The 26,581-nt window shown below is 37.2% G+C and overlaps 2 protein-coding genes across 23 annotated transcripts in view; both read left to right on the forward strand.

The window, feature by feature from the left end:
- Nucleotides 1–20,036, forward strand: part of rptor (regulatory associated protein of MTOR, complex 1) — a 389,387-nt gene extending 369,351 nt beyond the window's left edge. For 3 of the 5 annotated variants that reach the window (XM_051712022.1, XM_051712021.1, XM_051712024.1), the window contains 7 exons: nucleotides 888–935; nucleotides 2,909–3,015; nucleotides 6,713–6,840; nucleotides 7,967–8,053; nucleotides 12,464–12,580; nucleotides 13,361–13,490; nucleotides 16,064–20,036. In XM_051712022.1, coding sequence (XP_051567982.1) covers nucleotides 888–935; nucleotides 2,909–3,015; nucleotides 6,713–6,840; nucleotides 7,967–8,053; nucleotides 12,464–12,580; nucleotides 13,361–13,490; nucleotides 16,064–16,132 — 686 coding nt within the window. In that variant the 3' untranslated portion in view covers nucleotides 16,133–20,036. The remainder of the gene's footprint in view (nucleotides 1–887; nucleotides 936–2,908; nucleotides 3,016–6,712; nucleotides 6,841–7,966; nucleotides 8,054–12,463; nucleotides 12,581–13,360; nucleotides 13,491–16,063) is intronic. The other 2 variants (XM_051712025.1, XM_051712026.1) reach the window with 1 other exon arrangement.
- A 6,390-nt stretch (nucleotides 20,037–26,426) lies between these two features.
- pecam1b (platelet and endothelial cell adhesion molecule 1b) overlaps nucleotides 26,427–26,581 on the forward strand; it is a 31,913-nt gene continuing 31,758 nt past the window's right edge. For all 18 annotated transcript variants that reach the window (XR_007898618.1, XR_007898620.1, XR_007898617.1 and 15 more), the window contains exon 1: nucleotides 26,427–26,559. Coding sequence is in view for 8 of the 18 variants with exons in the window: in XM_051712049.1 (XP_051568009.1) it covers nucleotides 26,496–26,559 (64 nt within the window). In the remaining 10 variants the exon portion in view is untranslated. The remainder of the gene's footprint in view (nucleotides 26,560–26,581) is intronic.

The raw sequence follows: 26,581 nt of genomic DNA on the forward strand, positions 1-26,581 counted from the left end.
TGCGTCTCTCTCTCCCGTCTGCCGCTCTCCTCTCCTTAAATACTCCCGCCGCCCCTCACTGGAACGCGAGACCGGTGTGGCACACAGGTGGACCTCATTCACCACTTATCTTCCCGGCCTCGCTCTGCCCAGACGCCGCTCGGCCCCGCCCTGCTCGCCACAACTCAGTATTGGTGAGTACCAAAAATGAAGTATCGGTACTCGTACTCATTCTCAAGAAAATGGTATCAGGACATCCCTACTCAACATCTTAAGATTAATGTGTATTAGGTTTACACTGTAAGTGACAATTATATTGTTAATCATGTTAATTGTATAAAATTTGTATGGCAGTTAATCGTCAGCCAAAATTATACAATTTATGTTTTATATATACAACAAAACATCTGTCAACCAGTTAGATAACTTTTCCTTGGTGACATATTTAAATCAGCAGAATTTGCAACTACAGTGTTCATTGTATCACAGAAAACCTATATTTACGTTAACAAGGCATAGCAACATGTACATGATCAATGAATGAAAGATATAGTGGCAGTGCAGTACTGGTCTAATAGGCAAGTGACACTTCCGTCAGCTGGCCCGAAACCCCACAGGCCATATTTATTGGGGGTGTGTGTGTGTGTGTGTGTGTGTGTGTGTGTGTGTGTGTGTGTGTGCATGCATGTGCATTAACCTACAGAGCACATCCTAATGTATGTCTTTGAGCACCTGTTTCTACATAGAAGTGTGCTTGTGTAATCACAATCTTGTGTGTGAGCGTGTGTGCGAGCGTGTGTGCGCGTGTGTGTGTGCGCTAACATGGTGGTGCCCTCTGGCTGATATACTGACTGGCCCGCCTGCTCTTCCCCCCCGTGCTCTTCCCCTCTCCTTCTCTTCTCTCACAGGTTTAGCCCGACGGGTTTCAATCTATCTTGACAGAAGTAAGCAGGGAGGTGAGTGCTTCTCTTCCTCCTTTCCACTTCCATTTGGTGTGTGTGTGTTTGTGCATGTGACTCTAAATACTCAACATCTAACGCTTTCCTAATTCCAATCATAGCTTAACAGTTTCCTCTGCATCCATCTAATTGGCTCTTTTCACTCCTTCCATTCTGATTGTTGGAAGTCAAATCAGTTCAAAATATTTAATTTGAAAAATATTCTTAGTGGGTGATCCATTCAGATAAATTACATTGAAACTTCATTGTTCTTGTTTATAATAATGCATATCTCAAGGAAAATAATGAAATTTGTATGTAAACTTTTGTTTTAAGCAATATTCCCTGAGCAACATCACCATCAACTTAAGTATATGTATTAATCTTACGTGACTCTCAATCAGACTGGTGTGTGTACATATTTGTGTTGATAAGAACAGATAATGTGTGTATAAGATGCTCAAAATAGCTTGAGTGTGTGTTTGTGTGTGTGTATATATATATATATATATATATGTGTGTGTGTGTGTGTGTGTATATATATATATATATATATATATATATATATATATATATATATATACACACACACACACACACACACACAACATTCTCTTTGCATCTGAATTAGTTAAGTTGTTGTGAAGTTAATAAATCTCACTAAGGTTCGAGTTCATTCAGTTAAGCGAAACACTGGAATTCAGGCAGGTGAAGACAAACCAAAAAATAATGAATGTTTTTCATAAAGTTTTTATTCCTAATGTGAAATCCTCCCTTGGCTTCTCTATTTATATCTCAGCAGTGTTTGGAGGGAGGATTGTGAGGGAGTTTCTCTCTTCCCTCAGAGTGGATTTCTGACAGACAGCAGAACTTTTGAAAGTAGGGCAGCAGTGCCACAGTTCCAGCTGTGTCCTGATCCACATAACTTTGGGCTGTGTGTTTAGGACACCCATTAAAGACTGTTCTTTGTGCAGATGATTGAACAGTGGCAGAGAATGACAGGCAGACGGACAGTCAGAACTGAACATTGCACAAGACCAGACATAAATCTTCCCATCTCAGCTTTCAGAAGATGCTCTCAGCGTGAGCGCTGATGCCTTGCAGTAAAGTTGTTTTCAGTCAGTTAAATCTAGAGGTCTGCAGGCCAACCCAGCGTGTGAACGAGACCCGACCAATTTTTTTTCAGTTTTGAGAATGATCTAAATTGAGAAGACCAAGACATGGATTCTTACAGTGCTTACTCAAAGATGGAGAGTGCGTGCGTGTGCAAAATGAGTTCAGATATATTATTATTTAAACTATTATTAAATTTAAACTATTATTTTACTTAAAATGAATTAAATAAAACTATTTTTATTATAAATTTTTTTTATTATATATTTTTCCCATTAATTGCAGTTTAATTGCACCCAAACGTGACATCAAATACACCATGTTATTATAATAATCTATAGTCACTGTCTAGTATCTGTAGTGTCTGCACTAATGTAGTGTGTAACCTGAAATGAAATCTTATAGCCCTTAAGATAGAATCTAATAACTGAGTGTTCTCTCAAACGAGAATCATATTACTATATCATAACTGAATTCACTAAGGCCTGGAACACACAGTGCTAGTTCTGAAACTCGGGGGGTCATGATCCCCCTGCCCAGAGTACAACTCAGTTTATCTTAGAATTGTACAGACTCAGTGGTACATGACACAACTTTACGACCTGTTGAATTCTGACAATTGAATTACTATTCTTGTAAAATAATCTATTTTAAATTGCATCATCTATAAACAATTAGCAGAAAGCAAACAAACAGCTATGATTCTACCAGTGTACCAATAATCAACATTCGATCTACCTAACTAGGCTGTGTGTGTATGTGTGTGTGTGTGTGTGTGCGTGCATGGTTGCGTGTGTGTGAGGGAGTTGGAGAGTGAGAGAGAGAAAGAGAGTATGTGTGTGTGTGTGTGTGTTAACCCGCTGTGCTCTCTCTTTAAGGTGCAGGCATGGTGGTGGACTGGGAGCAGGAGACCGGGCTCTTGATGACGTCTGGTGACGTACGAGTAATACGGATCTGGGACACAGAAAGAGAAATGAAAGTACAGGTACTGGCTGAGTTACACACACACGCCTTCACCTTAAACACATTGGTCCCAGACTGGCTTTGTAACTCCATAATTTATGTGCAACACTTTCCGTTTTTGGGACGGAAAAAAGTTATTTCTCTCTCTCAATGTCTTACCACTTCAATACTTATGAAAACATAAATTCTGAGTATTTTTTAAACTAATGAAATTGACATTTGTTTGACAAAATGAGGTCAGATTATTGGCATTACACATGGCAAAACTGTAATCCTTGATTACACTGCAAAATAAACGTCTTATTTTCCAGAGAAAAATATCTAAACATCCTTTGAATGAAATATATTTACAAGAGAAGTAAAATTGTGTAGGATAACTGATTTTCAGAGAATAAATCTTGAATTTTTTTTTTCTTACCCCAGTTTTTGTTCTTATTTTGACAATATATATATAATTTTTTTTAGAAGTCTACATTTTTTAGTAGTCAATATATTATGCAATTTTGCTTTGCAAGTTTATTATCCTTCGCACTGGGGTCTTGTATGACCTTGAAGGCATAATGACAGACTGACTGTAGATGATGTTGCTTATTTTACGGCTATTAACCAAATAAATAATTAAATGGATATGAAATGTTGATTTGTGTTTAAAAACATTATTATGTGATAAGAAAGAGACCACAGAGTCTTTAGAAACTAGTGTTGTCATGAGACCAAAATTTCAGTAGTTGATACCAGTAAAATTTCCAGGTTCTCAGTACTAATTTCAGTACCACAGCAGTAACATGCTTTTATGGTAAGTGATATTGAACACACTCCTTTAGCCTATTTAAAGTTACATTTCAATGTAAATGATAAATTCAAGTGTTTCCTTCAAGTGTTTCTCAACTAAGTATGCATTGCTTAAGGGTTTTTAAGTAGGGCCCTACTGAAATCTTTACATTATGTTTGCATAATGTTTTGTGAATTCCATGTTTTAAAGTTTAATTTAGCTTCATCAACAAAATGGTGTCTAATTTATTCTTAAAACTTTTAACATGTGAAAATAGAACAGTTACTTTTTTTTTAAACTTTTAACAACTATTGCATTTTTACAAAATGTTATTCATTACAACAGCACTCTTGCTTGTGATATATTGCTTAATTATGATTATTTTATTATTATTATTTGTATTATTTATTATTAATATTACTGCAGAGAATATTACATTTTACAATACAGTTGTGATATTTCTGTTGCAATTTCTTCACTTTTAGGAGTCTAGCTTTTATTTTGAAGTGTGGTTTGACAGAAGCTTCACTTCTCCAGATAAAAAGTTTGCTTCAGTGTGATCGTTAAATCGCAATTGCTGTGATTCAATTATATAAATATATAGTCTTCATGTGCTGTGCACTTCACAGTGAATTAGTGCTCTGCTCTATCATCTCATACATCTCATCTTTATTAGGTACACCTGTACATCTACTTATTCATGTGATTATCTAATCAGCTGGCAGCAGTGTAATGTATAAAATCACGCAGATAAGGTCAGGAGCTTCAGTTAAAGTTCACATCAACCATCAGAATGGGAAAAAATGTGATCTCAGTGGCATGATTGTTGGTGCCAGACGGGCTGGTTTGAGTATTTCTGTAACTGCTGATCTCCTGGGATTTTCACGTGCAACAGTCTCTAGAGTGTATAGAGAATGGTGCGAAAAAATAAAAAACAACCAATGAGTGGCAGTTCTGTGGACGAAAATGCCTTGTTGATGAGAGAGGTCAACAGAGAATGACCAGACTGGTTCAAGGTGACAGAAAGGCTACGGTAACTCCGATAACCCCTCTGTACAATTGTAGTGTGCAGAATTGTAGTGTGCAGAATAGCATCTCAGAATGCACAACAGGTCGAACCTTGAGGTGATGTGCTACAACAGCAGAAGACCACGTTGGGTTCAACTTCTGTCAGCCAAGAACAAAAAAATGAGGCTGCAGTGGGCCTACCATCTGCATGTCACAGCAGAAATTGAGATTCGTCAGACCAGGCTATGTTTTTCCAGTCATCTACTGTCCAGTTTTGGTGAGCCTGTGCCCACTGCAGCCTCAGTTTCCTGTTCTTAGCTGACAGTAGTGGTACCCGGAGGGGTCTTCTGCTGATGTAGCCCATCCCCCTCAATGTTCGACATGTTGTAGGTTCAGAAATGCTTTTCTGCATAGCACTGTTGTAACGCGTGTTTATTCGAGTTACTGTCACCTTCCTATCAGCTTGGACCAGTCTGGCTATTCTCCTCTGACCTCTGTCACTAACAAGTCGTTTTTAAACACAGAACTGCTGCTTGCTGGATTTTTTTTTTTTTTTTTTCTCTCTTTACACTCCTAAATCCCAGGAGATCAGCAGTAACAGAAATACTCAAATCAGCCTGTCTGGCACCAACATTCATGTCACGGTTTAAATCACTGAGATCACATTTTTTCCACATTCTAATGGTTGATGTGAACATTTACTTGCTCCTGACCCATATCTACATGATTTTATATATTACACTACAGGAATCATAAATTGTGCTGCTTTACCTCATATATGCAAAAAAAAACAAAAAAAAACGCATTATTTCTAATGTGCATGCGCTTTGTCGAGTTGATTGACAGGCAATGTCTGTATCTAAAAGGTGATTGGCTCTTTTACCTGAAAGGCAGGACTTCCTTTCTACATATGTTGACCATTGGGTGCTAGAGCTTCTTGGTTGGGTGTTCCAATTTCTCACATTCATTTAAATAGAAGTGGCCCGTCTCTGCTAAATAGTCTCTGGTATTCCAGAGAGCCATTACACTGCTGCCACACGATTGGCTGATTAGATAATCACATGAATAAGTAGATGTACAGGTTTACCTAAGAAAGTGGCCATTGAGTGTACAACGTGAATAATTCTCTGCTCGTTATCCTGTTTGTTACAAGACTACTTGCCAAATAAATAAATAAACGGACATGAAATATTGATTTAAATTGAAATTATTTTATAAGGCATACTTGTTGATATCACAGAATGACACAAAATGTAGGAAAGATGACTCGCAATACCTGGACATTTTTTCCCATATGTGTAGCCATTATTCAGAAATACTAGACGCAATTGACCAGTCAGAACAATGCATTCCCAAAGTCTTTCTGGCAAGTCAGTCCACTGTCGACCATCTTTGGAACGGTCTTGGGAGGCTATTTCCAGTCATGACAGTGCAACTCTTATCTGCTTGAATGAGGAAAGAGTGAAATCTCAAAAACAATTGGTCAAGTTTAGGATCAAAGAACATATTTTAAATCAGCAATGGAATTTTATAATACTGGTATCATAAATTGTGCTTCTTTACCTCATCTTACGCAAAAAAACTAAATTTTCCTGGCTTGTATTTCTAATGCGCTTGCGCGTTCTTGAGTTGATTGACAGGTGATGTCAATATCTAAAAGGTGATTGGCTCTTTTACCTGTAAGGCGGGACCTCCTTTTCTACATCCGTTGATCTTGGTTGGGCATTCCAATTTCTCCCATTCATTTAAATTAAAAGTGGCCCATCTCTGCTAAATAGTCTCTGGTATTCAAGAGAGCCATGTAATAACTTGTTTTAAGGATTTTTAGAATTTTTTCTGGAAACAGAAGACACTGATTCTATCATGATTTCATTGCAGTGTAATTAATTACACTGTTGTTGTGTAATCCATTGCACTGTTGACATCATGTGTGCTGTAGGACATACCGACAGGAGCGGACAGCTGTGTGACCACCTTGTCATGTGATCTTCAACGGTCACTGGTTGCTGCAGGTCTTGGAGACGGATCGGTTCGAGTGTACGACCGCAGAATGGGACCTAATGAATGGTGAGAGCTCAGTGTCTTTAGGGAGAATCAAATCTCTGAATCAACTCTGAGACCTTTAAAGAGTTATATTGCTGGATCTTAAATTAATGAATCTCATATGAATAGCCACAACTGGTATGACCCCTTGGAATCTGAAATAATTTATTTCTTTTTTTAACAGTACATTTTTTATTTATGGGCTGTTGTGCCTTTCTTGATTTGACAATTGGAGGGGAGGAGGGGTGGGATGGGGAAATGAGCCAGATTCAAACTTCAGTCATGCACACATGAGCACCACACATGTGCCCTACCCACAAGGCTATGTTTTCGACATGGAATTATTTCTAACTGGCTAGGTTAGAAAATGAATCAGAAATCATATGACTGAAATCATACCACTTCCTGTCCAGATCAGGGTCCGCGTCATATCAGCATCACTGGCTTCTGTTATTTTGCAATTGGACTTGGTCAGATGAGAGTTTTTGTTGCAGTAACTCAAATCTCATTGTGTCCACCCACATACTCACCCCCACACTCCATGAGAAAACAGTGTAATTAAGTCATAAAAACCCCCATGAATATTTAAATAATGCCAATTTAACAGCTCCCTCCGGCGCTAGCATTTCCAAACGCTCAAGATTTTACCTCTGCTAGTCAAATCCGCCAGCACTCTCTTCCATGCCTTATTTTTTTTTTCATGGCCCTTTAAACACTCCACATCTCCACCTCTGTGTCCCACAGCTCACGATGATATTTCCTGCATCACAATATTGTTGAGTTCCTTGTCATTCATTTGCATGCAGCCTAAAAGCCATTACATTCACTTTAAGGGCATATTATTCTTGTGTCCTGACCTTTGCAGTCACTCTAAAGTTCTGTCACAGAGGAATATGTTCGTATGAAAAGTGAGAGGATCTTGCCACCAGTAAAATTGCTGGATTGCTTTTGGTTATTTGTTTTGAGTCCAGTGTATGCTTTAAGAACTATTGATTTCATCGTTATGGCTTACTGCAGAGATCATGCTTCTGTTCTGGTGCAGTGTATTATAGTCCTGTAGCTCCCTCTAGTGGTCAATGTTTATTCAAGGTCCACATTTTAATGGACTGGAACTGAGTGGCTCATATTAATCAGATATCTCTTTCTACAGTCGTGTGATGACGTATAGGGAACATGGTGCATGGGTGGTGAAGGCACATCTGCAAAAAGAGCCGGATGGACAAATTATCAGTGTTAGGTAACTGCTTTTCCTTATTTCACAGTACAAAAAAAATCTAATATTATCTAATAGTGATAATTCCCTTACAGTTATAACTAAGGGTTTTCATAAAGGGTTTGTTGGAACATAGGCAACAGAATTTTTGACTTGTACATTGTTGTACATTAAAAGTCACACTTTATATTAGGTGGCCTTAACTACTATGTACTAACATTAAATACATACAAGACTATGTATTTACTGTGTAACTACATGTTGTTCTGCAAAATGCCCACATTTGCTGCTACTGAGGTTGAGGTATGAGTAGGTTTAGGAGTAAGGGTAGGGTTAGGATTAGGGGTTAGAGTTAGGTTTTGGGGTAAGGGTTGGTTTAGGGTTATTGGTAAAGTTAACAGTGTAACTACAAATGTAATTAAATGCAAGTACTTTAAATGTAATTACAAGATGTATGTACATAATAAGTATATTGTATCAAATGGTTAAGTACATAGTAGTTAAGGCCACCTAACATACAGTGGGTCCCAGTAAAATTTGCTTGCAAAGCGAAATTGTGTCAGAAAATAAGTCTTTTTTTTTTTTTTTTACAGAAAGAATCTCTTTATTTTATATATTTTTTTTTTTTACTACATTATCTTTTTTTCTACATATATCCTTTTTAAGCATAAATATAAATAAAATTACAAATGTAAATTGCTAAATGTATTATGTAATATACAGTAAATGCTACGTAATTTTGCTTCTTAAGTAAATTTATTATGTTTTAAAGATATTTAGGTATTCTTACTGGAAAACAAGAAAACAAAATACTGATTAAAATAATGTTCTCAAGTCTCACACTTGACCCCTAATGTTGAGGTCAGTCCAGTGTTTGCTGATTATTGTCACACAGTCCCAATTATCAATTTAGCTCCTAAAAAAGGTTAATATGTTCATATGGAAATGTGGTGGTTCTCTACTTCCACTAGATGCAATTAAATGATCAACCCCCATCTCTGTCCACCACATTTGAGAGCAAACAGACTCTGTCTTGTAATGAGAATCTAGCTAGTGATGAGAATTGAAAACCAATACAGTGTGCTTGACTTGCAGGGTTATGATTTCTTTGTTGCAAGGTAAAATCATATGCTAAGATAGTCAGGGCTGCCTTTCTGTTTTTTTTTTTTTGTCAAAAACCAGTATAATTGTTTGAAAGTGGGTAAGAAAGTTAGATTTGTGTCAGATGCATATTATATATAATGAAACACATCTAGGAGCGTAATCTACCAGCAATGCTAGTCAGTCTGGACACTGAAAAAGTTTTGGCTTCAGTCAGTTGGGCATACTTGTATGGAATCATAGAGAAATTTGGATTTCATAAAAATATTCTTAAAGCTATCCAGTTATTATATTTGAAACCACACGCAAGAATTAACGTGAATGGTAGTCTGTCAAACTCATATAAAAAGGGACAAAAGGTAGGAGTGCCCCTTTTTGTCCCGTTCTTTTTGCTCACTTCATTGAACTCCTGAGTCAATGGGTACACCAAAATAATGATATTATGGGCATAAAGATCAGGAAGGAAGAAAAAAAATCACATTATTTGCTGACGATGTCTTGATATACCTCAGAGCATTGTTATTATTGTTAATGAAAACTGAAATGAAAACTAAATGAAAACAGTTTCTTGAAATGATTGGAAAAAAAAATGAAACAACTAAAATAATTTTTTGAAACTAAAATAAAAATGACCTTGAATTAATTTTAGTTTAGTTTTTTATACACAGTATGGTGAATATAGGCAAATTTGGACACTTTGGGAAATTTTACATTTTGTCACTTTTAATTATGATCCAAATGCCACATAACCTGACATTATACCTTTATAGAAAGCTTAGGATGTCTCCTAGCTAAAAAATTAAGAAATACTCAATAATGGCAAGAACCACCTTTGGATGCCCTCTTTTGACCAAATCCAAGATTTTTTTCAGGCAGTGTTGGTAAAGTGGGACAGAGGGAAAATGATTCTATTGAAAATATCTACAAATTATTTGAAATTAATTTTTATATTTTCTTACACACTTTCACATCATAAATCATCATGTGTAAAATGTACAGACATAAAGTCAACTTTTACTCTTCATATGTAAAATTTATGAACACTAAGTCATCTTTTACTGTTTTATCTTAAAGATTTGCCTCAAAGTTTTGTCATTTGCTTTACGATTGCTTTTCTCAGCAGTGGTCATGGAATGAACTCAGCACATGTCCTAATGTAAAATCATCAATTTAAAACCTCAAAGTTTGTTTATTTCTCAAAGATTAGTTTAGTAAGTATTTTTTAACTATTTAAGGAAATACATATGGATAAAATAGAGGTCAAGCTTAACTGACCCACTTTACCCATCGCCTTTATAAAATTTGAAACATTTACAATATAATTTAATTAAACATGAAAATTCCACTAGATAGATGTAACACAAGAATGCCCTAAGAAATTTAATGATTTTACAAATTTTTAATTATACCGGTAAAGGCTTTAGCTTTGGCAGCCATAAAATTAAAATTAAAAAATGTAAACTAACTAAACTGAAACTAGAAAACAAAAACTAACAGACAAAGTGTGAAAACTAACAAAAGCTAAACTAAATTGAAACGACAAATTGACTATAAAATAGAATTTGAATAAATCCAAAACTATAATAACCCTGCCTCCCAGTAAAGATATCAGATGAACAATTTAAAGATTGGGATAAATGGATTACAAGGTTTATTTGGCAGTGTAAAACAAAAGGGAAAGGGGGAGGCTTGGCTATTCCATCCCTTAAAGATTATTATTATTTAGCTGCCCAATTGAGTCCAATAGCATGCTTGTGTAATCCAGTGTACAAGGCCAGGTGGAAGAAGACTGAATGCTCACTCTCTTCAGAAATTTCTGTCCAAGTAGTGATAGCTGATGAAAAGCTATTAAGACATTTTTTAACTAAAGGTTATTCATGGATTTCTGTAACTAGAAATATGGAACATGGTAATTAAAACATGTCAATTGAAAGACGCTGTAAAAAATACTGAGGTGGTGTGCTTATGACTCAGATTTACTCCTAACACACTGGATGGGATAGTTAAACACATTTAAATATTGCCATGAATATTGAGGCTGTGAAAAGATGTTCCAAAATGCAATTTGTCAGACCCATTTATTTTGACAAATTCTTGTGCTAGCACACATATTTAACTTGCATCCCCATGATGTCTTTGTAATGTTCAATATGGGTAGACGTCTGTGTGGAAATAAAAGCTCGATAAAATGTTTGCTCATTTACTCCATAAGGAAAAAGCCAACAGGCACCTTTTCTTATTTTGAAAATTCGCTCATTATTTACTCACCCTCATGATATCCCAGGTGTGAATGACTTTCTTTCTTCACCAGAACACATTTGATGAAAAATAGAAAAATATCTTAGCTCAGTAGGTCCTTAAAATGCAAGTGTATGGAGACAATCAGCATAAACGTCATCGATACGACTCCAGTGCTTAAATTAATGTCTTCTAAAGCGATACGATCACTTTTGGTGTAAAAAAAGATAAATATTTAAGTACTTTTTTTTTTTTTTTTTTTTTTTTTTAACTGTAACTCTAAGTTAAAAAGTACTTAAATATTTATCTTTTTCACACCAAAAGCGATCGTGTAGCTTTAAAAGACATTAATTTAACAGCAGTTGTCGTATGGATGTTTATGCTGACTGTCTGTGATTTTGAGCTTCAAAAGACAAATCACCATCCACTTGCATTTTAAGGACCTACTGAGCTAAGATATTTTTCTATTTTTCTTCAGATGTGTTCTGGTGATGAAAGAAAGTCATACACACCTGGGATATCTTGAGGGCGAGTAGATAAGAGAATTTTCATTTTTGGGTGAACTATCCCTTTAATGTGATCAAACAGAAGTACATAGTACATCAGCGGAGTAAAATGATGTCCAAAATTGGACGGGACATGGCCTGACCTCAGTTGTGATGTCCGTGTTTAGGGTTTTTTTTTTCGATGTTAAAAAGTACTTTCTTTTATCCCAGTTGAATATGCAGAGACTGTTATAAGCCATTCATAGGTTGATTCGCCTGTAAATTGTAAACACTGGATCTGTGTCGCTATCGAAACATTGCTCTGTTTGTTTGGGCATCCCAACCAGCCCGACATGGCAAGATTGGCTCAACATATGGCATGAGTTTAGGTTGGGACTACCAGTAGAAGACAGTGGAACCATATGAAAAACTGTTACATGTGAAAACAGTCCAGAAAGTATATACTTCGGCCTTAAACTAATTAATGTAACAAAAAATAATGTACAGTAATTGAGAGATTTGTTGGTGCAGAAATTACTTCAATTTAAAAGAATTTACCTAAAGCTCTTTTATTTTGCTCACAATGTAAGTTGGTTCTGCTCCCGTGTAGTGTGAATGGAGATGTGCGATTCTTTGACCCACGGATGCCAGAGTCAATCAACGTCTTGCAGACAGTAAAAGGACTGACGGCTTTGGACATCCATCCACAGGCCAACCTTTTCGCCTGGTGAGAGAGTCACATGCACCTCATACATCAGCTATACAATTGCTGTTGTGCAAAATATTGTTGTTTTGAAAAAAATATATGAACACGGAAAAGAAGATAAACTTTAAACATTTCTTTTGCATCTTCATAAAAGGCAGAGGAATTTTTTTGTTGATTATACAGTACTGTGCAAAAGTTTTAGGCACTTGTGAAAAACTTTCAAAGTGAGGATTTCTTAAAAAAAAATAATAATAACATAAATAGTTTTCATTAATCAATTAACGTCATACAAAGTCCAGTAAACAGAAAAAAGCTAAATCAATATTTGGTGTGAACACTTTTGTCTTCAAAACAGCACCAATTCTCCTACTTACACCTGGACACAGTTTTTCTTGGTTGTTGGCAGATAGGATGTTCCAAGCTTCTTGGAGAATTCGCCACAGTTCTTTTATTTATTTAGGCTGTCTCAATTACTTCTGTCTCTTCATGTAATCCCAGACTGACCCGATGTTCAGTGGGGGGCTCTGTGAGGGCCATGCCATCTGTTGCAGGGCTCCCTGTTCTTCTATTCTATTCGCAAAAGGAATGTTTGGGAGTATAAAATGTATATTTCCTATTGACACACTAAAGTAGCAGATATAAATAACCATTTTAAGACAAATGTTTTTGTGAAACATCTTATGTGCCTAAGACATTTGCACAGTACTGTATTACTCTGCCTTGAAATGTTGTCTTCACAGTATGCATGAAACTCATCCCTCTTTATAACCCCTTTTTTCTCTCTCTGTTTCTGTTCTCCAGTGGCTCTATGAATCAGTTTATAGCTGTTTATAACTTCAATGGGGATGTGATCAGCAACATTAAATACTATGATGGTTTCATGGGGCAGAGAATCGGCGCCATCAGCTGCCTGGCCTTCCACCCTTACTGGGTAAGAAACATCTATAACTCAGGGTCAAATTCACCAAACAGTTCTGCCACTTTTGCTGGTGTTATTTCAGCGCAAAACCCTTTGTCTTATTCACCAACCACCAATCTAGTTTAAGCAGAGGCAATCAGCGCTGAAATAACGTTGTCAGTGTCATTTCTTTCTGCTCATACAGCTACTTTCTATGTAAATTAGGCTCTTTATAGATTTGCGAATTAAGCGCAAATTATGTGCTATTGTCGCCTGAGGAAAGCAGGTGGTAAACCTTTATTTAAGAGTTATTTGTGTACATTTTCAGTCGATCATGGCATAAGTAATTAATCAAATAATAATAAAATTGTGCAGAAGAGTGTTATATTGTCAAGTGCACATTCGGCATGTTAAAGCATTAGTTCACCTAAAAATGAAAATTCTCTCATCATTTACTCACCCTCATGCCATCCCAAATGTGTATGACTTTCTTTAATCTGCTGAACACAAACGAAGATTTTTAGAAGAATATCTCAGCTCTGTCCATAATGTGTGCAAGTGAATGGGTGCCAAAATTTTGAAGCTCCAAAATCCACATAAAGGGAGCACTGAAGTAATCCATATGACTCCAGTGGTTAACGCTGTGAGTGAGAAACAGATCAATACTTAAGTCAATTTTTATAATAAATTCTCCTCCCTGCCCTGTAAGGGGCGATATACACGTAGAATGTGAATCACCAAAAACAAAAGGAGAAAGTGAAGGAAAAAGGACTTAAATATTGATCTGTTTCTCACCCACACCTATCACATTGCTTCAGAAGATATGGATTTAACCACCAGAGTCATCTAGAGTATTTATGTTGCCCTTATGTGGATTTTGGAGCTTTAAAATTTTGGCACCCATTCACTTGCACATATTATGGACCTACAGAGCTGAAATATTCTTCTAAAAATCTTCATTTGTGTTCTGCAGAAGAAATAAATTATTACACAACTGGGATGACAGGAGGATGAATTTTCTGGTGTCTGGATCACAGTAGTGTCATGGTTGCTGTATATAGAGACAAGGACCCAAGCACAGATAAGTACACAGATGATTTAATTTAACAATAATGGAGCAGTGCAAAAATGGATATTAAAATACGGGCCACTGAAGGACTAGTAGATGAGTTGTTCCAACCAGGGAGATGAGATGGCAGCTGATGATGTTCGACCCGAGTGTGGAGAGATGAAGCACAGGGGAAGGATTGTAGACTGATCCCTGGTGTCTGAGGAACACAGGAGGCACAAACTGGGCTGGCAACACAGAGAGAGAGTTCAGTAAAACTGGAAGTCCGTGAGCCATTTCAGAGAACTTTGCCATGATCAAAAAAGAAAACCAGGATCAGAAAACAAACAAACCGGAAAAAAATAACAGCAGTGTGCAGCAGCAGATAAATGAACTAGAATATCACAGAGACGTTCTCAACACTGGATAATCAGACAGAGAAGTTCTCATGAGAAAATCTGGCAGCCAACTGAGAAAACAAAAGAGTGTATATATATATATATATATATGCTGCCGGAGGAGAGGAGGAAATGAGCCACAGGTGAGAATGATTACACAGATGAGGGTGTGGTGAGAGGAAACAAGCCACAGGTGAAGAGTAGAGAAAGCACGTGCAGACCTGAATACAAACAGAGGTCATGTGCTTCAACACAAAACAAAGGCAAGATAATAAGCACAGAAACCAGCTTGAATGATAGTATCCAGTCACAATGAATAAAAAAGGAACTGATAAAAGTGACTAGATTCTTACAAGAATTCTTATCCAGCACAGACAGTGCATACAAATAATGGTGCTTTTACCAGCTGCAATTCAAGTTTAGTGAATTTCCCCCATACTCGCACTCATTAGACATTCTTCTCAAAGAGGACTGTGTCTTTATTACTGTGAGCTGATAAGGTATACAAGTCAGAATCGAATGGCCTGCTGAGTACTACTCACCTTGCCAGTATCCTCCCTATTATCGGACACTTTTGGTTGTGGAGTAAATTAATCATGGTTGAAAAATATGTATGCGAATAAGGTATTTCTACAATAGCATTGGTAATTATTGCTTTTGCTAGCATCCACACCAATATGTCTCAGTATAAAACTCCACTGTATTAATGGTAAAATGAAACAAAAAAAATTACTTGCCTTTTATAACATTGAAACACTTGTAATAGAAAAAATTGCATACGTTTTTGTCTGCACACTGAATAACATTCAGACTGAAAAAAAAAGATCAAGCAATAATAATAAAAAAATATTTTGAACTTGTGCAGTGTTAAAAAAAAAAAAAAAGTTTTCTTCAGTGCTCTAGGAGTTTAAAATAAAAATAAAATATTTTTGCTAGGTCTTTTTTTTTTTTTTTTTTTTTGTCTGAATGTCATTCAGTGTGCAGACAGCAACTTCTGTGGTTTTTGATATATATATATATATATATATATATATATATATATATATATATATATATATATATATATATATATATATATATATATATATTGCACCTGAAATAACAATTCCCTCTACTTTAAAACTTTAAAAAATCTTCTCTCTTTTCTTCTACCTTGTCAGCCTCATCTGGCCGTGGGCAGTAATGACTACTACATGTCTATCTACTCAGCAGAGAAGAGACTCAGATAACATCACAACCTCAGACCCCTGCTGCCCCCCTCCCCAGATGTAAATGACTTCCTGTACATATGCAACAACCACCATGAATGCCTAAAGAAGGCTGCTGAACCCACACATGACTATATTAGTGTATCATTATTATTATTATTATTATCATCAGAATTCTCATTAAGGAGTTATTGATTGTAGACTTGGTTGTGTGTAGGAGTGTGTATTATTTTAATTGCATATAAAGATCTAAAAACAAAACTTTATGGTTCGGCTGATGCTGGCCGACAGGTTTAAATATCTCGGGACTATAAACCTCCTTTAAACCACTGCAGAGTCACAGAGAGTGACCTTAAGAAAAAAGACTCTATTAAAGAGGACAAACTTCCAGAAGAGCAGCTCCACAGCTTTGGGATGATCACGCTGGTGCCTGACTGTAAATGGACAGTTGATCCATGGGTTCTCTCTTCAGGCCTGTGCCTCATTGTATCTCTGCTGTGTGAAGTAGAGTCGCATGTGCTCTTTTGAAAATCTCTGTCAGTCTGGTTATAGAACCATAGTTTTTTAAGTGTGCAGGTGTGTGTTTTTCTTGTTTGAAGGCAAGACATTAGAAATAGCCAACAGATACACCGTTCTTACTCGCCAATCACAGCCCCCCCTGCCACACACATAGATATACCTGCTTAAAGGGATAGTTCACCCAAAAATGTCTGTTATCATTTTCTCACCCCAATGTCATTCCAAACTCTTTCTTCTATTGAACACAAAATGAAAAATGTTGATACTATTATCATAAGTGTTATATAACTTGTGTGGTATAGTCCAAGTCTTTTGAAGTCATACAATAACATTTTGTGAGTAACAGAATGAAATTTAAGTAGTTGTTTTCTGAGAATTTTCCCCTCCAGTGGAATGTTGACTGTTTTCATCCAGATCATTAAGTTAGTGAGTTAAACTCAACAACCGGATTGGTCAGATTCGTGAACAACTAATTCAGACTGGTTTTGTGAACTGAATCAACCAATTCATTGAAAAAACTACTTCTCTCATGAGCTCACTAAGGAGAGTTAGGGCAGATCAAGAAGTCGTATGGACCACTATTACTGCGCTTTTGTGTCTTTTTTTATTTTATTTGATAGCCTCAGTCCCTATTCATTGTAAGTGCATGAAAATAACATGCAATTCTTCAAGTCACATTTTGTGTTCCATAGAAAGAAAATCTATGGGTTTGGAATAACATGATGTTGAGTAAATAATGACAGAATTTTCATTTTTGGGTGAATTTTTCCCATAACAACATGCATGCATACACAGTGTCAAACCCCTTCCCCATTCAAATTAATTGAACTGCATCAATGCTGAATCACAAAAACAGACTTGATTCAGATCTCAAAGCACTAGACAAGGACAGCAGGGCATGCTGTTCATGTGCGTCCACGCAAAGCAATCAGGAGCCTGGGAGAAATGTGACGTTCAGTAAGCTAAAAAATATATATATAATGAAGATAGATTTGTAAAAATTTGATATTTGTAAAGATTTTAAGACAGAATATTAAGGATAAATAAGAATCGATAGATCGAGGTTGGCATTTTTTGGTGGGTGGGGCAGTATAATAACCTCAAGCTTTGTTCTTCTGGCAAAGTCTAAGATTATTATTCTTTCTCAATGTTTCTCACAATTTTTTTTTTTTTTTTTTAATCTCTATCTCACACATCTTTCATCTCTCTCTGTCTCACACACACACACTCACAAAAATACCCCCCCCCCCTTATTTTAAGCATATTCCTTCTGATGTTGAGGTTTGTTTGGCCTTAACTGTTTCCTTAGCTCTTTCTATTTCATTCACTGAATGTAAAGCCTTAAGTCTCCTGGTGACCCATAGTGTGACACAGCATTATACACAATCAGCTACAATCCTCTACAATGTCTTTCAGCATTATAGCACTTCAACAGTGTCACAAATATATATGCATAGAGTCTGCTCATGTCCTGTGCTGCTAGTAGCTTTGCTAAATTAATCACTCATAACTGTCCCATATCTGCACGGTCGCAATTAATCTGTTAATAAATTACATTCTTGTCAGGAATGAAAGTTGTTTACTAAAAATTTAAGGTATAGCAGCAATATCATGAGGAGCCTTTTAATATTAAAGATGTTCATCTAAAAATGAAAACTCATAAAATGTCATAATTTACTCACCTTCTTGTTGTTCCAAACCTGGAACCTGGACTTAGTTTCTTCTGTGGTAGTGTTAGTCTCAGTCACCATTCACTATTATTGCATTTTTTTTTTTTTCCCATACAAAGAATATGAATGGTGACTGAGACTTACATTCTGTCTCCTTTTGTTACACAGAAGAATGTCATACGGTTTTGAAACAACATGGGGGTGAGTAAACGATGACAGAATTTTCATTTTTGGGTGAACTATCCCTTTAAGTCCTTCCAATCCAAATTTTTTTTTGATATGTTGAGGGAAGATTTGTGCAGCAACTTTGAGTAGCCTATCAGTAAAAGTATTAGTAACGCTGTAGGGATTAAAATTAGGGTTCAGATGTATACACTTTGTATAAAAGATCTGATTTAAGATTTTTGTGTTCTTTTCATATTATAGTAAACATTTCTATGAAAAGGGAAGTGTTACTGTGAGGTGACAGATTGAAATGGGCCAGGATCATATACACCTAATTCACTGACCAAGCTCAGCACCAAGTCACTGAGTTGTAACAACTTAAGATCTCCTCTGGGACAATCATCTCACAGTCAACAGAATTCACTTCTGTTAGGTCAATTCAGTTTATGGATTAAAATCAGCTCATAAATAATTGGAAAGAAGTTTGAATTAGAGTTAATGGTAACACTTAACAATAAGGTTGTATTCATTAACATTTGTATGCAACATTAGGTAACATGAACTAACAATGAACAGTACTTTTACAGCACTAATTAGACTTGGTTCATGTTAATTTCAACATATACTTGTATATTTGTAAAACTAAATGTTGTAGCTGTTGACATGAGTTAATGCATTATGAACTAACAATGAACATTTGTATAAGTTAACATTAACAAAAAGTTGTAAATGTTGAAAATATATTTTGTTGTTTATGATACCTAATGCATTTACTAATACTAGTGTTAACAAATTTTAGTGTTAACAAACTTATTGTAAAGTGTTACTGAGTACATTTTGATTAGATGAGTCCACCATTGCGTAGATGGTGAATATAGAGTATCCTTAAGTGTAGTTTCTGAGCAGCACTAGCATCCTAATGTTTTGACGTGCCACTGATGATGTTAGATAGTGATGACTGGCAAATATGTACTAGTATTCATACTTTCCACTTTCATACTTTTCCACTTCTTAAAAGGACATGAATTTATGTTATTACTTTTGTAACCGGGTTAATGTGGTTAATGGAATTTCTGTATTTTATTTTTTATCTGGATCAGTTTTTACTTTTTCATCTTTTAATCTCTTCATTTCCAGTGATTGGTTCTTTTCTTTGTATTTTTGACTTTTTTATGATATGGCTATTGCTATCTTGCAGATTTTGCATGAATCCCTGATGCGCAAGAGAATGCACATTTCTCCCTCACCTGTTGGATTCTCTGCCCCCATTGGACATGTGTTTGTATCAAAATGAGAATTTGGTTTAGTACTTACAAATGAAATTCTTCATGATTTATGCCCAACAAGATGGATTTTTCAGCCCCATGTAGGAGAGTTGGGGAGGTGCCCTAGGTTTCATCATAAGGGAAATCAGTGCTTTACTAATCCTGAGTTGAGTTTTAACATTTTAAAGAAAAAGAGAAACTAGTTCAATGAATTGAAACAATCAGGTGTTTTCCATGGCTGTAGACTGCTTTTTCCCCCATGGTTTGAAAGACAAGATAATAAAGCATTGGAATATTCCAGATATGAAAATGTAAGGTTTTCTTGTCTTTTTTTGCGTCTTTTCTCTGTTTGTTATTCTCAACCCAGCACCTTGAATTTATACTTTTATCATACATTTCTCAAGTTCCTCTAAATGTTGTTTTATTTATTTTTGTGCACTGTGTGGTTCAAAAGTCCATTTGTGAAAATGCTTCTATTTTTATGCATTTATGTATATACACACCGATCAGCCACAACATTAAAACCACCTGCCTAATGTTGTGTAGGTCCCCCTCGTGCTGCAAAAAGAGCGCCAACCCGCATCTCAGAATGCTATTCTGAGATGCTATTCTTCTCACCACAATTGTACAGAGTGGTTATCTGAGTTACCATAGACTTTGTCAGTTCGAATCAGTCTGGCCATTCTCCATTGACCTCTCTCATCAACAAGGCATTTCTGTCCACAGAAATGCCGCTCACTGGATGTTTTTGTTTTTTGGCACCATTCTGAGTAAATTCTAGAGACTGTTGTATGTGAAAATCCCAGGAGATCAGCAGTTACAGAAAAATTCAAACCAGCCCATCTGGAACATTAACTGAAGCTCCTGACCTGTATCTGCATGATTTTATCCATTGCACTGCTGCCACACTATTGGCTGATTAGACAATTGTATGAATAATTAGGTGTAGAGGTGTTAAGGTGGTGAGTGTGTGTGTGGGTGTATATATATATATATATGTGTGTGTGTGTGTGTGTGTGTGTGTGTGTTTGTGTGAGACGAGGAGGAGGGCGTGGCCAGGCAATGATGGTGATTTAGAAATTTTTCTTTTTTAAGGTCAGAAAAAGAGGACGTACGGTCAACCTAAGCTTGAGGCAACATTTAGATAAATATCCAAATGAAACTCTGGACACTTTTGTCCATACCATGTGCAAATGCGAGATAACGGGGTGTAATTTAACTTCTCCAGTTAGATTGATAGAAAGGCTTTGCAATCGCATAATAGGGGCAAGAACATCCTGTTCAATACAAAACCAGGAGGGGCTCTTTCAGGTGGAAGCGACAAATGAGCCAAATGTCTAAGACCGAACACATAATAATAAAACAAAATCTTGGCTAGCCCTAGCCCACCTTTGTCAATCAGCCTATGCAGTTTACTGAAATGTAATCTGGGACGCTTACCACTCCAAATGAAAGACTTCGCTATGCTCTCAAATTGCTTGAAATAAGAGAAGGGGACATCTATAGAGAGTGACTGTAGCAGGTAGTTGAATTTTGGAATACAGTTCATTTTAATAACATTAACCTTCCCAATCATCGATAAATGTAATGGAGCCCACCTGCCCACATCACTCAAACCTTTTTATTAAAGGGCCAAAATTAACTCTTAACTAAATCAGACAAATTTGCTGGAAATAAAATACCCAAATACTTATTGCCTGTTTGGGCCACTGGAGGCGCCCTGCTGGAAAGCCGTTACTAGGCAGTACGCTGTCAGAGACAAAGCTTCAGATTTAGACCAATTAAATCTGTATTCTGAGAAATTAGAAAAGGAATGAATAATTCTGTGGAGGCAAGGCATAGACCTAGTAGGGTCAGAGACGAATAATAAAATATAATCTGCGTAAAGCAGAAGTTTATGTGCCGTACCTCCCACCATCACCCCTGGAAAATCATCCTTCTTTCTTATCGCGGCTGCTAATGGTTCCAGGGCAAGACGGAACAATAATGGGGAAAGAGGGCAACCCTGCAGGGTGCCCCTATCCAGAGTGAAATAATCTGAAATTAATCCATTTGTTTGTACCGCCACCTACAGGTGTCTATAAAGTAACTTCATCCAATAAACGTACTCCCAAACCCATACATTACCAACATCTTAAAAAGTTAATCCCATTCTACCATATCAAACGCCTTTTCGGCGTCAAGTGAGATGGCAGCAACCGGAGTCTGATCATTCGCCACTGACCAGATGATATTGATGAAACGCCTAATGTTATCAGAAGAGCTGCAGCCCAGAATAAACCCCACCTGATCTAAACGTATAAGAGATGTCATAACTTAAACGATTAACCAAAAATTTTAACGTCTAGCTGGATGCGGGCTTGTGTCATGGTTGGCGGAAGCTTTCCATTCTTTAATGATTCTGTGTAAACTTCTAACAAAAGTGGAGCCAGTTCTGTAGCATAAGCTCTACAAAATTCAGCAGCAAAGCCATCTGGCCCCGGAGCCTTGCCTGTAGGCAGGGCTTTAATTACCTCATCAAGCTGCTCCAAGTTCATCTCAGAATCAAGATGACTGAGCAAAAAAATTGTCAATTTAGGGAGTTCTAGAGGTTCCACAATGTTTCTAATATCTTCATCAGTAGACGAAGATGTGAAACTATAAAGATCAAGATAGAATTCTTTAAAAGCATTATTAATATCAGTGGCTGAGGTAAATATTTCACCACCAGCAGGGGATACTGAGGACCAGTTGGTCTCCATATAAACATTGATTTCAGCCTTTAACATCTGTTGGAAATCAGGATTTTGCAAAAGGGATACATTAAAGCTCCAACTATATGATTTATTTTTCTCCATATGTGGCCACACCTCTAAACTCACAAGGGCATGATCTGAGACTAAAATGTTTCCAATTGAGCAATCATCAACAGATGAAATGAGGGACTTAGATATAAAAAAATAAATCTGTTCTAGAATTAATCTCATGGACTGATGAAAAAAATGAAAAGTCCCTACCAAATGGGTTCAAAAGTCGCCAAATATCTGCAAGACCAAGATTTTACACATCCTGTTAAGCGTCAATGTTGCTCTAGGGGGCTTACACACTTTTGCTTCACTATGATCAAGGACCGAGTCCATCAACAGACTAAAGTCTCCTCCCAATATTATATCATGAGGGGTGCCAGCAGCTTGCAATATCCCTTCAAGAGCTATAAAAAAAGCCCTGATCATCAGCATTAGGTGAGTAAATATTAGCCAAAATCAACCTTTGCCCCTGAATTTCAGCTAAAACAATAATGACTCTATTATTCTAAATTAATCTTTAATGTGTTTGAGACATTTGAATTGTAGATGGTTACTTATCAATGTAATGACTCCCCTGCTCTTACTTGAGCCAGCACTAAAGAAAACATGTCCACCCCATATCTTCCCAAATTTTTCAGCTTCCTGCGGGGAAAGATGCATTTCTTGAAGAAACACTGTATCATATTTCTTACGTTAAAGAAAAGAAATAGCCTTCCTTCTTTTTATGGGGTGCCCCAACCCATTCACATTTCATGTGGAGAAAGATAATCCATTCATATTAACACTTGATATTTTGACATATTAGAAAACTGTCATATTAGATTGTGTGTCAAAAACAAGATTATAAAGACCACATTCCAACATTAGTGCAACAATCAAACCCCGAACTTCTCCCAGAACCAAACAAACAGAAAAAAGAAAAATGTGCGCATTAACGCCGCGTACGACAGCGCCAACCGGCGTCCATCCCTCAAAACTCAAAAAGTCCATGTACGCCTACAAGAGTCCCCGCAACAACTTTGCCGTCGGAGTGCTCAAATCCAGTGCTTCTATACAACTTTTAAGAGACAAAATTACATAACAGAAAATACTCTGCAAAACAAACTCCAGCCAATATGCAGAATAAACACAAAGAACGAGTAGATTCATTCACAGAACTGTCTCGAAGGTGTGATCCTCCACAAAACAAGCTCCAGCCACTAGTGGAACCAGCACAAAAAAAAAAAAAAAAGACATTCGGTTTCCTCGGGCAGTCAAGCGAATGTTCAGTGAGCTGGCTATTCATGAGTGCATCAGATGACATAATCCTTCCAATGTCCTGCAAAAAATTCTCCACAAAACAAACTCCAGCCAATAGGAGGAACAAGTACAAAGAATGAGCAGATTCATCCACAACTGTCCCTAAGGAGTGTTATTCTGCAAAACAAACTCCAGCTGCTAGGCAGAACCAGCACAAAAAGAAACAAAAAAGGCGTTCAGTTTCCTGTTCAGCCAAGTGTATGTACAGCGAGACATTCACTTGGGGGCCACATGAGAAACATCAAATGGCTTACTCACCCCAATGCCTCTATGAAAGACAATGCTTGCTGGGTACATGTAAATGCTTTGTGGCCATCCTTGGTATCTATTCTCAATTTGGCCGGGAATATCAGAGCAAAAGTGACCTTCCGTTGATGTAAGAGTTTCTTGCATTCCTTGAATCGATCATGTTTCTCTCTTGCCGAATTCGCAAAGTCAAAGAAAAATAAAATGTTGTGATTCTTCCCAAAAAGCTTTCCTTTGCTCCTTGCTTCGCATAACACAAGATCTTTATCGGATGATCTCAGAAATTTGGCCAGAATGATCGGGGCCTGTCTCCCTCAGAGGATCTCCGAGCCGGGACTCTGTGAGCTCGCTCAATTTCCAGTTTATGGCCTGTTATGTAGAGCAGACTCGGGAAGAGCTCGGCTAGGAATTTCACCATATCTCAGCCCTCCTCATGCTCAGGAATTCCAGTAATTCGGACGTTATTTTGCCAGCTACGATTCTCCAAATCCTCCAGTTTTTCCAAAACGTGTTCCAAGTCTATTTTGGTCGCTAGCGGATTAGCAGCTAATTCCCTCTCCGATGACTCCAGATAATCGATCCGTCTATCAACATCCCCAATTCTTGTAACCAACCATAGAATTTCGTTTCCATCGACGTATTACAGCAAGATCCTCTAAGTCAGCAACAACTTCCATCAGCATCACAGACATGCTCGTCAGTTGACGTTGAATTTCTTCCACCGCACCGTCTGAACCGAGTCCCTGGTCTGCGGGCCTGTCAGAGTTTTCAGCTTGAGCATGTAAGTGTCTTTTAATATCTCCAGAGCCCGAGGATTTGGAATTCTTTGCCATGTTGACTTCAAAGTACAGATATGTAGCAGGGTGTTTCGAATCTCATCGGTTTATGACATAAAAATAATTAAAAACTAAAGTGCGCAGAGCTCACCGTTTACACGTCCGCTCCTCGCATGGCATCATGTGACTCCCTTAAATTTGAGTTTTGACATTCAATTTACTTTTAATGTTCAGCCGGTTCCCGCCTCGTCCTTGCCTGTCTTTATACTGTTAAAGTTGTGCCGAAGAAGGCGAGAGAGAGAGACGCGCTCCTGGACGTGCTGTCGCCCGGTCCTCAACTGCTCCTATGCCCTCTGGCGGATGCCAGCTCGCTCCGGAGCGAGGACTCCGTGACAGCGCATCCCTCCTCTCTCCCGGGTTTTGGCAACACTGTAACAGTTAAAGGTTGGGCAAGGTGGAGGCAGGAACCAGCTGAACAGTCAACATAAACTTGAATGATATAAATTAACTTAAAACAACATAAAACATAAGGACACAGACACACATGCAGCACGGCCACGTGTGTCTCTCTCTCTCTCCTGAACTGGCATCTCTGCCAGTTATATACATATATTTTTTTCCCATATTATCAGCATAATTTTAGTGAATTTGTGCAAAACCTGATGATCTATGTATTCCCAGCTTGGTTTGAGAATGCTCCATAGAGCATCTTGTATGCTTCAGTGGACCCAAAGAAATATGACCTTTTGTACAATGTTAACATGGTCAAATTAGCTTCTTTTTTTATTATTATTATTAGTGACTTAGATATATTGCAGTATCAAATATATTTCTTAATCACTTTAGGTTATGACAATTTTTCAAAATCTTTTATTTCCAGATTTAAATTAGATTTTGAATCCAAGATTTCTAATGTGGACTTATGAACCCCACTTTATTTGCATTCTAGAAATCATCACTCGTGACCACATTTCAATTATTGCTATTTATATTTTATTTGTATTTATTTTTTCTTGCACACTGCTGTTGCATATTGTTCCTTTTCAAAACAAACTCAAACGTCATGCATATGACGCTGTTCCTTTTATATCTTAAATGTGCTGCTGATGCTTTGTGTTCATAAAAGTGAAACTGGCTTCTGTTTGTTCTCTTACGCTTTTCTGTTCGTTTGTTTTTCCAAACCACTTTTGCTGACCGTTGGCCTACAATTGTCTTTTGGTGGTAAATACCTATCAAGAGATGGAGGAAATGTTTAAATATATAGTGTAATCAGCAAAGCAGGAATATTTAGTAAGTAGTTTAAAGTTTTATATCCCTGTTGTTTCCTCCCTGGGAGGCTCTAGCGATTTACAACTGGAAATGGAAGTCTGTGTATTTACTTGAAGGGTTCTGACACAGGTTCACCTCTGCCCTAGCTGTCCGCTGCTCCAGCCTCCTGCCTCGTCAGAGAGACGCAAATCCAGCCAGAGTGAACATTCCAGCTGCAGGCCTCACTTCCCCAGGAAGCAACACTCACTTCCTGAGAAATTAAGAGCGCAAAGGCTGTGTGAAGTGATAACCAGGCAGAGGTAAAACCCTTTTTACACTCCTCCCTCCACCCTGACTTCACTTTGTCCCACAGTGAGAAACACATACACACTGGTCAGATTTGCTTAGCCATGCAGGTGAAGATCCAGCCCTGTCTGAGGATGGGCACCTTCCTCCTCCTCTTCTTGTTCACCTGTAAGGACTCACATTTCATTTC

The sequence above is a fragment of the Myxocyprinus asiaticus genome, chromosome 12 (genome assembly GCF_019703515.2).
Source record: "Myxocyprinus asiaticus isolate MX2 ecotype Aquarium Trade chromosome 12, UBuf_Myxa_2, whole genome shotgun sequence".
Lineage (NCBI taxonomy): Eukaryota > Metazoa > Chordata > Actinopteri > Cypriniformes > Catostomidae > Myxocyprinus > Myxocyprinus asiaticus.